General features: G+C 39.0%; 1 protein-coding gene across 1 annotated transcript; it reads right to left on the bottom strand.

Moving 5' to 3' along the window:
- Positions 1 to 846: 846 nt before the first annotated feature.
- On the bottom strand, positions 847 to 6,256 carry LOC111027210. The gene is made up of 3 exons (XM_022305472.1): positions 5,767 to 6,256; positions 2,809 to 5,696; positions 847 to 2,676 (listed from the first exon to the last, which is right to left on the bottom strand). The coding sequence occupies exons 1-3, from the start codon at positions 6,254 to 6,256 to the stop codon at positions 847 to 849; spliced, it is 5,208 nt and encodes a 1,735-aa protein (XP_022161164.1).
- Between the last annotated feature and the right edge of the window lie 5,629 nt (positions 6,257 to 11,885).

Here is an 11,885-nt window from a genome sequence, read left to right as displayed (position 1 = left end):
TAACAAAAAATATACAAAGTAAAATTACTCCAACTCAAGCTGTAGACTTTGTTATTAATAGTGCTTCTAGGTAAATATTTAATTAGTATAACTATTTCATAACTGTAATAACAAATATGCAATATTATTATGGTACTTCATTTGTTTTATACTTATTACTTTAGTTCTAAACGAGGAAGACGTATTCGTGTTCAACCTACTTCAGTGGCTAGGAGATGCGGAAACTACAAGGGTACGCATCGAATTAATGCAGGAAGACCTCCTACAGAAAGTTACTGCACAGCTGGTAGACATACAATTACAAAAAAAAAAAATCAAGCCGCCTAAGCGTCTTCATAATTTAACGCAATGTTTAAATTTAAATATAAATAATGCCAAATCTCACTAATAAAACAATTATAAAATCATGTATTATTTTTTTTTTCTAGTATACTACTGTTCTGCAGGTATATATTTTAAGAATTCCTGCTATTTACAATATTTGCTCTCTTTAATATTTATTAATAGTATTTAATATTTACAACGTTATCTAACTTTGTTCAGATTTAGAATATAATATAATTAAATTAAGGTGGATTATTATAAAGTTTCGATTTTATTGTATTATAATTTACTAGCTGACATACAAAATTACTATAGTCACTTAAAGTATATTTATCTGTATAAAAATAATAACGTAATAATCACGATTTGATATTTGATATAAAGTGATAAGAGTGTTATTGATATTTTGATAAAAAAAATTATAAAAAAATATAAAAAAATTATATTTAGATTTATATTTAAATTATATTTAAATTATATATTAGAACACATTATATATTATCACGATTTGATATTTGATAGTTATAAAGTGATATTTGAAATAAAGTGATAAGAAAAAAGCGGGAATTCAAATGGGCCAATCAGAGCAACCCGGTTCTGAGTGTACCCACATTTGCAAAATACGCAGCCGGGTATTACCTCAATCACGCGCCCCATGCGCCATTTCAACGGCGGAGCGTGGGCGTCTTTAATTACAACTATATCATTGACCTCTATGTTGGGGGCATCCTTGGTCCACTTACTACGGATTTGGAGTGTTTGAAGGTATTCACTACGCCAGCGGCGCCAAAATGCTTGCACGCATTGGCTGACCAACTTCCACTGCTGCTCCAAGGGCTTAGTCGTAAGTGGAATGTCCGCTTCAGGGACGGCGAGTAATGGTCGGCCAATCAGAAAATGACCTGGTGTCAAATAGTCTAAGTCCAATGGGGAAATTACTTGACCATTTTTTGAGATCCAGACCGGCGCGGCCCTCGGCAGGTCTGGCACGGACAACAACGGCCGGCCAATCAGAAAATGACCCGGAGTTAGGCATTCAAGTTCAGCGGGGTCTGACGAGGCGGGAGTTATCGGCCGAGAATTTAAGATAGCTTCGCATCTACTCAGGACGGTGCTGAACTCTTCGATGGTGAAATTGTGCTCCCCCATAATGCGCGTCAACAGCGATTTGGATGAGCGAACTGCTGCCTCCCAGAGCCCACCGAAATGAGGGGCACCGGGAGGATTGAAATGCCACGTACAATGGACACTAGCCGTTAGTTGGTCGCGGCAAGCGGGATCATCGACTAGAGCGCGAAGCAAATTGTTTGCCCCAACAAAATTGGTGCCACAATCGCTGTAAATGTCGGTAGGCAGACCTCGGCGTGCGACGAACCTATGTAACGCTGCGATAAAAGCCCCAGTGCTCATGTCAGATACGTATTCAAGATGTACCGCGCGTATCGTGAAGCACACAAATACGGCAAGATACATTTTGTACTGGCGCGGCTTCCGAAGTCGATTCTCTTTGACGGAAAAGGGACCCGCATAATCCACTCCAACCCTCGCAAACGGGTGGCATTCTGTCACTCGTGACGCTGGTAAATCCGCCATTATTGGCTCAGGATTTTTGGCCGTAATGCGTACGCACGTAGTGCATCGGCTAATGATCGTACGGATTAATGTGCGGACTGATAATATCCAATATTGACGACAAACCAAAGAAGAAACGATTTGCGGACCACTGTGACCTGTGATGTCATGCCAGTGCCGGATTAAAAGGACGGAGAAATGCGAGGTCTTGGACAACAGCACGGGGTGTTTTTGATCATCAGGCAAGTCTGATTTAGACAACCGACCGCCAACTCGTACCAGATTTTCACTGTCAAGGAACGGACGTAGACGCGCCAATAATCGCGCCGAGGGCGCTCGCCCCTGCGACAACTCACGAATCAACGTACTAAAGTGAAAACCTTGTGACGACCGCGCAATCAAAAGTGCTGCCTGGTCGAGCTCTTCTCGAGATAAGTGTCCATTGTCAATTGGTTTCTTCCTGCATCGCGAGATGAACCGAAGCATACGTGCAGTGGTTCGGACTGCTTGCACATAAGAGGAGAACCGCTCAAACCACTCATGTTCCTCTTCTTGAATGACCAACACTTTTGACGATCCCACCTTACGTTCAGGTAGTTGGTCGGCTGTATTAATTGGGATATACGGATCCCATTGTTGAGGTGACAGAGACAGACATGGTGGACCGTTAAAATACAAATTATGTTGGATGAAATCCGATGGGGTGAGCCCTCGTGAACCACAGTCAGCCGGGTTGAGAGCTGATTCGATATAATGCCACTGACATGTGGGTACCAACGACTGAATTTTGTAAATTCGGTTTGACACGAATATTTTGAATGACTCATGCGGGGACCTCAACCAACTCAACACTGTGGTAGAATCCGACTAGGCATGTATGTCGGTAATGTGCAGCTTGAGGTTCAATGTGACTGTCAGGCGACTCATCCAACGAGAGAGCAAGAGCGCCGCACATAATTCCAATCTTGGAATTGTCGAGGATTTCAAAGGGGCAATCTTTGATCGTGCTCCAAGTAGTGAGATGACAGGGTTGCCTGACGAGCCAGTCACTCTGAGGTACACCACAGCTGCATAGCCGGTTGACGACGCGTTACAAAACCCACACATGGAACACTGCATTTCTCGGCGTGTGCCGATGAATCGAGGTATGCGAACACATTGCAAATTGGGTAAGTCATCGACGAAGTTGCACCAAGGTTCCGCAATTTCTTGAGGCAGTGGTTCATCCCATGAAAGCCCAGCTTTCCACACACGTTGCATTAGCGCTTTAGCAAAAAATGTGACAGGGGATATTAGTCCAAGTGGATCGAACATTCGTGCTATCAATGATAACATGCCACGTTTCGTGGATACGTGCCGTTCGGGTTGAAAATTATAAATGAACGTATCATCCTGATGAGACCATTGTAGACCTAATACCTTTGTTCCGGTGCCGGCAGAATCGTCGAGCGCCAATGGTTCGTACGCCCTGTCCTCGGAGGGAACCTTATCGAGTATGAAGGTAGTATTGCTGGCCCATTTTTTCAACTCCATACCAGCACGCTGCAAAACTTGAATAAGACCATCTGGGAGAGAGAGAACTTCGTCTAACGTGTCACCACCAACGCAGATGTCATCCACATATGTTTGATATAATAGGGCTTCCTTTACATACGGAAAATCGTTACACTCAAGCTCCGCAATGGACCGCAGCACTTTTATCGCGAGGTAGGGTGCGCAGTTGACCCCATAAGTCACAGTATTAAGCTCATACACTTGCAACTTTTGTTCGGGCGATGACCTCCACAAGATATGTTGGTATCGTCGATGCGATGGAGACAAGGAGATTTGACGGTACATCTTGCTTATATCCGTCGTGAAGGCAAAACGGTGGACTCGATACAGTAATAAGACATCCACAACATCGCGCTGCAGCTTTGGTCCCGAAAACAAGCAATCGTTCAAGGAAACTCCCGAGCATGACATCGCCGAAGCATCAAACACAACGCGGATTTTCGGGTTAATATCGGCAGGACGGTAGACGGCATGGTGTGGGATAAAATAGTCCCCCTCGGACTTTGCTGGAGACATGTGTCCCAGCGTCAAATATTCAGACATGAAGTCGCAATATAAACTGCGAAGACGAGGATCGTTGGTCAATTTCTTTTCTAAGTGCTGAAATCGCTTCTCAGCTACAGCGTGCGATCCACGAAAATTGCCATCGGGAATTGCTTTACGGAACAGGAGCGGTACGCAAAAACGACCAGAACTATCACGGGTACATCCGTCGCGAAATATTGCCTCACACTGTCCATCTTGCGTAAATTCTTCAGGTGCCGCGTCTGGTTCTTCGAGCGCCCAGAACCTCTCTAACAACGTTTCCACTGAAGCAGTAAGTGATGCGTGGCATGACACGGAAACATTAGATGATGAAATTGAAACCGGCCCGATAACAGTCCAGCCGAACACAGTTCCGAAGGCCGCTGGGAACGCATCGCCGACCGACACACGTTTTCCATTTAAAATTTGGGCAAACAGATCCGCGCCCAGTAAAACGTCAATGGTACCGGGGTTAATGAATGACGGATCTGCTAAGGCAAGATGTTGATATTTTTCTGCAATAGAGCGTGATAGTGGGTGTCGCGGCATTTCAGCCGTTATCGATGGAAACACCCATGCATCAAAATTGAAAACTGGTTCCGGTGAAAATCTGGGTTGTGCTTGGCAATGGACAATTCCTAAAACATTTTGTACTGAAACTCCACCAAAACCGGTCACAGGTGCTGTCCACTTTCGCATCCGGAGTCCCAAACGATTTTTACACTCTGAAGTGATAGCACTAATTTGTGAGGCTGAATCGATCAGCGCTCGCACCGTATGCAGTACACCGACGCTGTCAGCCATGTGTATAAGAGCTGTCCCGAGGATGACTGAAGTCAACGTATTTTGACCAAGACATGACGATGTAGTGGCCACATCCGATTGCCCTACCTTCGATGAGCTCTCTTCCTTGGCGGTTGTTGCAGGTCCAGCCGAATGCAATAGTGTATGGTGCCATCGGGAACATTGACCACAAACATTCGACGACTTGCATTTTGTCACCCAATGTCCGGTACGTAGGCATCGAAAACATATCCGCTGATCTCGTGCCCAAGTATTACGCATTTCTTGCGTCCAACCTTTAAACTTTGGACATGATGTCAGACCATGCGTACCATTGCAACATTTGCAAGACTGTGCTGCGTTTGACGGATTGCTGCTTGTAACCATGGAAGTGTGCTGCGGCGGCTTCTTCGTATTATGTGAAGTAGGCTTTGAAGTTTTGTGAGAGTTTGGCTGTTTCGATGTAGGCTCTTGTGGAATGCATTCTAAAATGGCCACACGAGATTTCACAAACCTCAATAAATCATGAACCGTAGGAAAACCGTTGACTAATTGGGCTTCGAACAACTTGATAGTATAGGTAGGCAAGCACCGGGAAGCTATAGAGAATAATATAAAATCACCTAAATTAGGTATATTCAGGGACTCAAGCAGCGACACCCCTTCGTCGAAGGCTACCAACAATTTGTTCAATTCAATTAAGCTTTCGGAAGAAGCTCGCGGTGCGATTAACAATTTTTCGACTAAGGAACGTGCGACCAAACGTGGTTTGTCAAATCTTTCTTCGAGAGTGGACCACACCAACTTGTAATTTTTGTCTGATACAGGGATGCCCCGAATAGCATCTAGCGCGGTCCCCTTGCAACATCCCACCAAGTAGTAAAATTTTTCAATGTCGGACAAATATGTTCGGCGATCCATTGTAGTAACAAAACGATCTCGAAATGAAACCCTCAAACTTGGGAAGCGGGATGTCAGGTAAGCGGGTAGGCTTGACGACTTGGACACTATTAGATCCTAGTGAGCCAGCGTTATTGGATTGGACGCCACCCGGGCTAACATCTACAACCACATTGTCAGGAATCGATTGCTCGTCTGGCGTTGGGACACCCCGTCCCGCATTGTTCAGCGACACTTGTGAACCACCGTGTGTAGACTCTATTGTTTTATCGGGACAGTATTGCATAAATCGATTGGCGATTGCTTTTGCGGAACAGACCAATTCGAAGATTTCGACGCTCTCGGTATCAGGATATTCGCCGTCTAACCCTAAATCCAACAAATGACCCAGCAACGCTTCATCTTCAATGGTAAACGACGATAACAACTGATCAAGGGTTTCAACCATCACTAATAACCGAGGTATTACAGACGTATCCTCCGAGCTCTGAATGGCCAGACTGTGAATTGCACGGATTTTTTTCACGTAGTTCATGCGTTTTATTTCGCAGCTACGTTTCAAACGCTGGACCCGGGCATCTCCCTCGTCTACTGACATGATGACGGATTTTGCGGAAAAATAAAATTAAATGCCAAGCGCAAGAAAATGAAGAGCGAGAAAAAATAAATAAATAAATAAATACAAATTTATTTATATATGTGCAATTTAATGCTCACGAGTTAGTAAATTGACAAGTAATAAATCACGCAGGCGCAACCAAATTAATTATTTTTAACACAACGCGTAGCGCGAATATGCAAAATAATGATAAAATTATTAAAACGCAAATAAAAAAAAATAAACGAAACGCGACACTAAGCGCGTGATTATGCGAAATAACAATAAAAGTATTAATAAATGCGAAAATAAATAATCGAATCCAGTTGGTACGACTTTCGCGGATCGATGATGGGGAAAAAATTGTTAATGCAAAATAATCGATACTAATAATTTATAACTCCGCGACAGTAAGCGCGATGTTTTACGCGAACTAATATTACAAAAGATTATTAATCGCTACATAAGTATAAAGGCACGACACTACTCGCGACTCTTATTAAGTTAATAAATAAAACAACCTTAGGAACGCGTTTTTTACGCAAAAATAATAATACCCACAAATGTTAAATAAATAAAGTATGATAATACGCGCGATTTACGCAAACAAAATAAGACACGCCAATGAATGCGTTTTTTTTACACGAATTAATAATGCACAAAGTTAATCGCAAAATAAGTACATAAAATTGCTCGCGAAATGACGTATGGAAGAACGGAGATATAGGAATTTGCAATATTGCTACTTAGGACGGGCCCATAGATCCTAAAACAGTATAAAACAGGAATACAGGATATTATGGATTTAACCACGCTCTGCTACCAGAAATGTGGCACGGACCCTTACTGCCGACCCAGAGGTCGTCGACCGATCCGGCTACACTTAAAATAATACAATAATTGAATGTCACTGTTCTATAAGTTCCCTAATATGACTGACCCAAAACAATTGCGCTAGGCACTCAAACGCAGATCAGTGAAAAGTACGGACACCTTAGGTTACATAAATATAAATATCAATAATAAATAATAAATACAAATTGTATGTTATTATGACGTGCCAGAAACACGATAATTATTGTTATACGACGACAAAATTATAATAACAACAACATCGAGCTTATAAAAATATGGGCGCCCAGACAACTTAAATAATAATTGTATAATTTAACACTGTGCAAATAAAGCTATGCTAACTAATACATGTTGGTAAACAACAGATCATTGATACTGACAAATTGATAATGATATAATCACCGGTCCCCTTTCTATAAGTAGTGCTGCCACTCGACGTTTTCTCGCGGCCCGCTGGTCCACGCGACGCTGCGTAATTGGCCCACGGGAAATTCCACGGCAGCTCACCAACCCTCGGCAAACACCAGCAATCCGCGGTCGGCGACGGAACCACCAAACATCCGAGCTCTGACCCAAAAGTGGTAGAACAGTCGACATGATCAATCCAATATACGACACACACGTCACCGATACTCCGCGTGACACGAAAGCGACAGCCGTAATAATATTAACCATGGACGGTGAACTGTCGCAGCAAGAGCATGAGCATGCGACAACAAAACGAACCACGTGTGATCGACGGGAGAATGGACGGACTAATAATTATTACCACACGGAATATAAGCGCCACGGCCGATGAGCAAGTCGGCACACTCACGAGCCACAATATTACTCGGGCGCCAATCTGTCGTGCAATACCTTGCCAAATCGGCGGCTTGTGCCGTTGCAACGGACAGACGAGTACTGGTCGAAATTATATTTGTCAAGTTCCCGGTGATAGATATGGAACAGGCGGGGCGGGGGGTATCGAACATTCTAGATGCCGGATCGACGATAATGACCAGCAACAATAAATAGCCGATAACGTCTCGGCGATTCATTACGTCGATTAATATAATACTATATATATCTGACAGCAGGTAAAGAAGCTGTCCAAGGGTTGGAAGTTTCTACAAAAATAGTTATGGAGTTGACACATGAATATTTAAATTTCGGTAGGACAATTTATACGGACAACTGGTATACGAGCGTTTATTTGGCACATAAACTCTTGGAACAAAATACTCATTTAGTTGGGACACTAAGGGCCAATAGAAAACAAAACCCAAAGGATGTAGTACAAAAGAAACTGAAAAAAGGACAAGTTATAGCGCTACAGAGTGACCTAGGTATAGTTGTTCTAAAGTGGAAAGACAAAAGAGATGTCCTTATGCTCTCCACTAAACATTCAGACACTATGATTGAAACAATAAATAAACGTGGTCAAACTACAAAAAAACCAGAAATTGTTATTGATTATAACAAAGGAAAAGCTTTGGTTGACATATGTGATCAGAGGTCCTCATACCACAGTCCACTAAGAAAATCCATGAAATGGTATAGGAAAGTGGCAATTGAAATAATACTTAGTACTTCAGTTTTAAATGCAATGTGCTTATATAATAAAGTAAATAAAACGAAAATTGGAATTACTGAATTTAAAGAAATGTTGGTAAAAGATATGTGTGGTGCTTATGAAGAAACCGATAAAGTCGAAGTTGAACACAAACTATCTAAATCTGGAAAAAGAACGCGATGTGTGAAATGTTACGATGAAATGGTAAAACAAGGGGGAAGAAAACATGCTCAGAGAATATCGAAACAATCAAATTATTGGTGTGCAGCTTGCCAGAAAGTGTACTGCATCGAATGTTTTTTTGTTGACCACAGAGTCCGGGCAAAATAACCATAATGTTATTTGTAAATAGTATTGATTGAAAAGGATAAAAAATTATGTTTTTAATTTGTTTTATCTATAATTTGCTGTAATTATATTTTATAAGTTAATTAGTTTTATGAATTTATGATATAATAATATGATCAATTTATAAACAATTTTCTACCAAAATAAAAATAAAAATATGTTACATTAAGTTTAAATTTGTATAATTTTACTTACCTACTTGCCGGTACCCATACTGGTAATTAATTTGATAGTATATTGATATTTAATTAGAGTAAAATAGATAATTTTATGGTGCATTATATACCTATATCACAATACGTACAAAACAATGAAAATTTCTCCCGCTTTTTATAACCTAATATTCAATTTTTTCTCCTCTTTTTAGTGGTGCACATGAATGAGAGTTAAACGCAACTCTCACAAAATAAAATAATAAAATATGTGAGAGTCAAATTTAATGCTCATAGCCCACAACAACAAACACAGTGTGTATCAAATTTAACTCTCAAAGCTAATACAGATGGTTTTTAAATTTCTTACCAAACGAAATTGCAAGGTAAGGTGAGAGTTAATTATGACGCTCGAAGCAGTCAACTTGTTAAGGAAATCAGAACGGGCCACCGATATGTTTTCAGTGTGGGATCCCGGGACACATAAAAAGAAACTGTAATACCTTTGTACAAAAAAACTAATAGTTCCGCAGATAACTGGGTCTGCACAGGAATACCAATACATTACCAGCAATATACCTTTAAATAGCGTCAAAGATACATATACAAATAATACTATTTATACTTATTATGATAATAATAAAGGAAAAATTAAAATAGAAATACAAGGAAAAATAAATAACAAAACTACTACATTGTTTTAGATACAGGGACGAGTATAACAGTCAGAAACAAAAATACTATTAAATGTAATAAATTAACTTCCGACAGCGAACTCTACCTTGAAACAGCGAACAATTCTAAACTAAACATTCTAGGAACAACTGTGGCTCAGATAAAAATAGGAACAATAGTAATAAATCATAAAATAGTTATAGTTGACAATCTATGTACACCTGTAATAATAGGATTAGACATAATGAAAAAAATTAACACAATTTTAGATTTAAAAAATAATTTAATAACGTTTAATTATAAAGGAACAGAAGTAAAATTAAAAATTGAGCAGGAAGACAAACCAATAAATACCTTACAAGACACAAAAAATATTACTCAAAATGAGCAAAAAATTAATTAAATTAAGACTTCAAAATGAATGCAGGGATTGCCCAGCAATTTAAAGAAAGATTCCAAGATGTAGACGTATTAAAAGCACAGAATAAAAATCTTACAGAAATAGCATTTTTAAAGATAAATAAACAATGGATTTTTTTATATTTATTAACAAAACGCGCATATAATGATAAACCCACCTATGAGACATTTTTAACACACTACAAAATTTCAAACGGTTTTGCATAAATCAATCAATACATAATTTGGGACTACCCAAAGTTTGTTCAGGGCTAGATAAAAAAGACTGGGGGCTTTAATTTCAAAAATGATTAAATTCACGTTTCAAAATACAGATATAACAATAACAGTTCATAAATTAGAGTCCAAGCATAAAATAGAATATGAATCAATAGCAACAATGCCGGAAACAAGTGATGAATCAACAATAAATATAATAGTTAATTCACATGATACAGAGGAATTATTACGATACACCAATAGATTCTAACTTAAATAAACAAATTAGCATCTTATCTTGAAATTACAGAACAAACACCGGCTGATGGAGATTGCGCGGGGTGAATGCGTTGAAAGTTTGTTTAAAAAACGAAGGACTACACTAGACAACGCTAGAAATCTTAAATAACATAGGAATACCAAGATGTAGATCGGGTTACTAACTCATAGATGACAATCATGCATATTTGGCTGATAAATATAATAAAAATTTAATTATTATAAAAGGGTATGACGAAATAAACAGTAAAACAATAAAACAATAAAACAGTAAGCCAAACCGATCATTTATAGGAATATTTCACAAGGACAATCATTGGACTCCGGGTAAAAATAAACACTAATAATTAAATATTAACCTTACGCAATATGATAGTATTTGCAGTAACACCTGACGTGCAAACTATAAAAGAACAGAGAGAACAACACATAAAAAGCAGCAACACACAGCAAAATATAAAATACGACGGAATGGATATTACACAAAACGGATTTGATGAGTTAACACATTATGTAGAACAAGAATTTGAAAACATGAATGAAAATGTGTCTGGCACAATATTACCTCAGACAAGATTACAAAACACACTCGTAAAAAATAACGAAAACAATATGTAACATAACAAGTTCAACAGATAATAAAAAATTAGATTTTGATATTAACCCTGAGTTGGAAACAAGCCAACAAGTAAAACTAAAAAATATATTGATAAGATTCGCGGATTGTTTAGCGCAACATGATATGGTCCTAGGATCCATTGATATTGGAGATATACCAATACCCACATTAACTGATGACCCAGTAAATTTACCACCATATAGATTAGCCTTATGCGAACAAAATGAGTTACAAAGACAAGTCAATAAAATTTTAAGGTTTAATTATACAGTAAAACCTCTGAATAGCGGACACTCACGGGACCGACCAAATTGTCCGCTATTGAGAGGTGTCCGCTATTGGGAAAAATTGATAAAATAATATGTATGTATTTATGTCTGAAAATTTAAATTTTATTGACTTTTTAAACATTTATTTATCATTACATAATTTATTATAATTAGACGTAATAAAATATGTTATACAAAATTACTTATTGAAAAAAAAAATCTGAAATTTTAGTTTGTTTTTTTTCTTGTATTGCAATTG

The sequence above is a fragment of the Myzus persicae genome, unplaced genomic scaffold (genome assembly GCF_001856785.1).
Source record: "Myzus persicae strain clone G006 unplaced genomic scaffold, MPER_G0061.0, whole genome shotgun sequence".
NCBI lineage: Eukaryota > Metazoa > Arthropoda > Insecta > Hemiptera > Aphididae > Myzus > Myzus persicae.
This window is presented reverse-complemented; position numbering and strand designations above follow the sequence as displayed.

Bases quoted from the DNA above. Each gene is read 5' to 3' on its own strand.
- LOC111027210 (XM_022305472.1), bottom strand. From the start codon at position 6,256: ATGTCAGTAGACGAGGGAGATGCCCGGGTCCAGCGTTTGAAACGTAGC. The intron at 5,697-5,766 runs GTGTCCAAGTCG...TTTCATTTCGAG, and splicing joins TGGCTCACTAGGATCTAATA to ATCGTTTTGTTACTACAATG. The intron at 2,677-2,808 runs GTCACATTGAAC...TACAAAATTCAG, and splicing joins GTTGGATGAGTCGCCTGACA to TCGTTGGTACCCACATGTCA.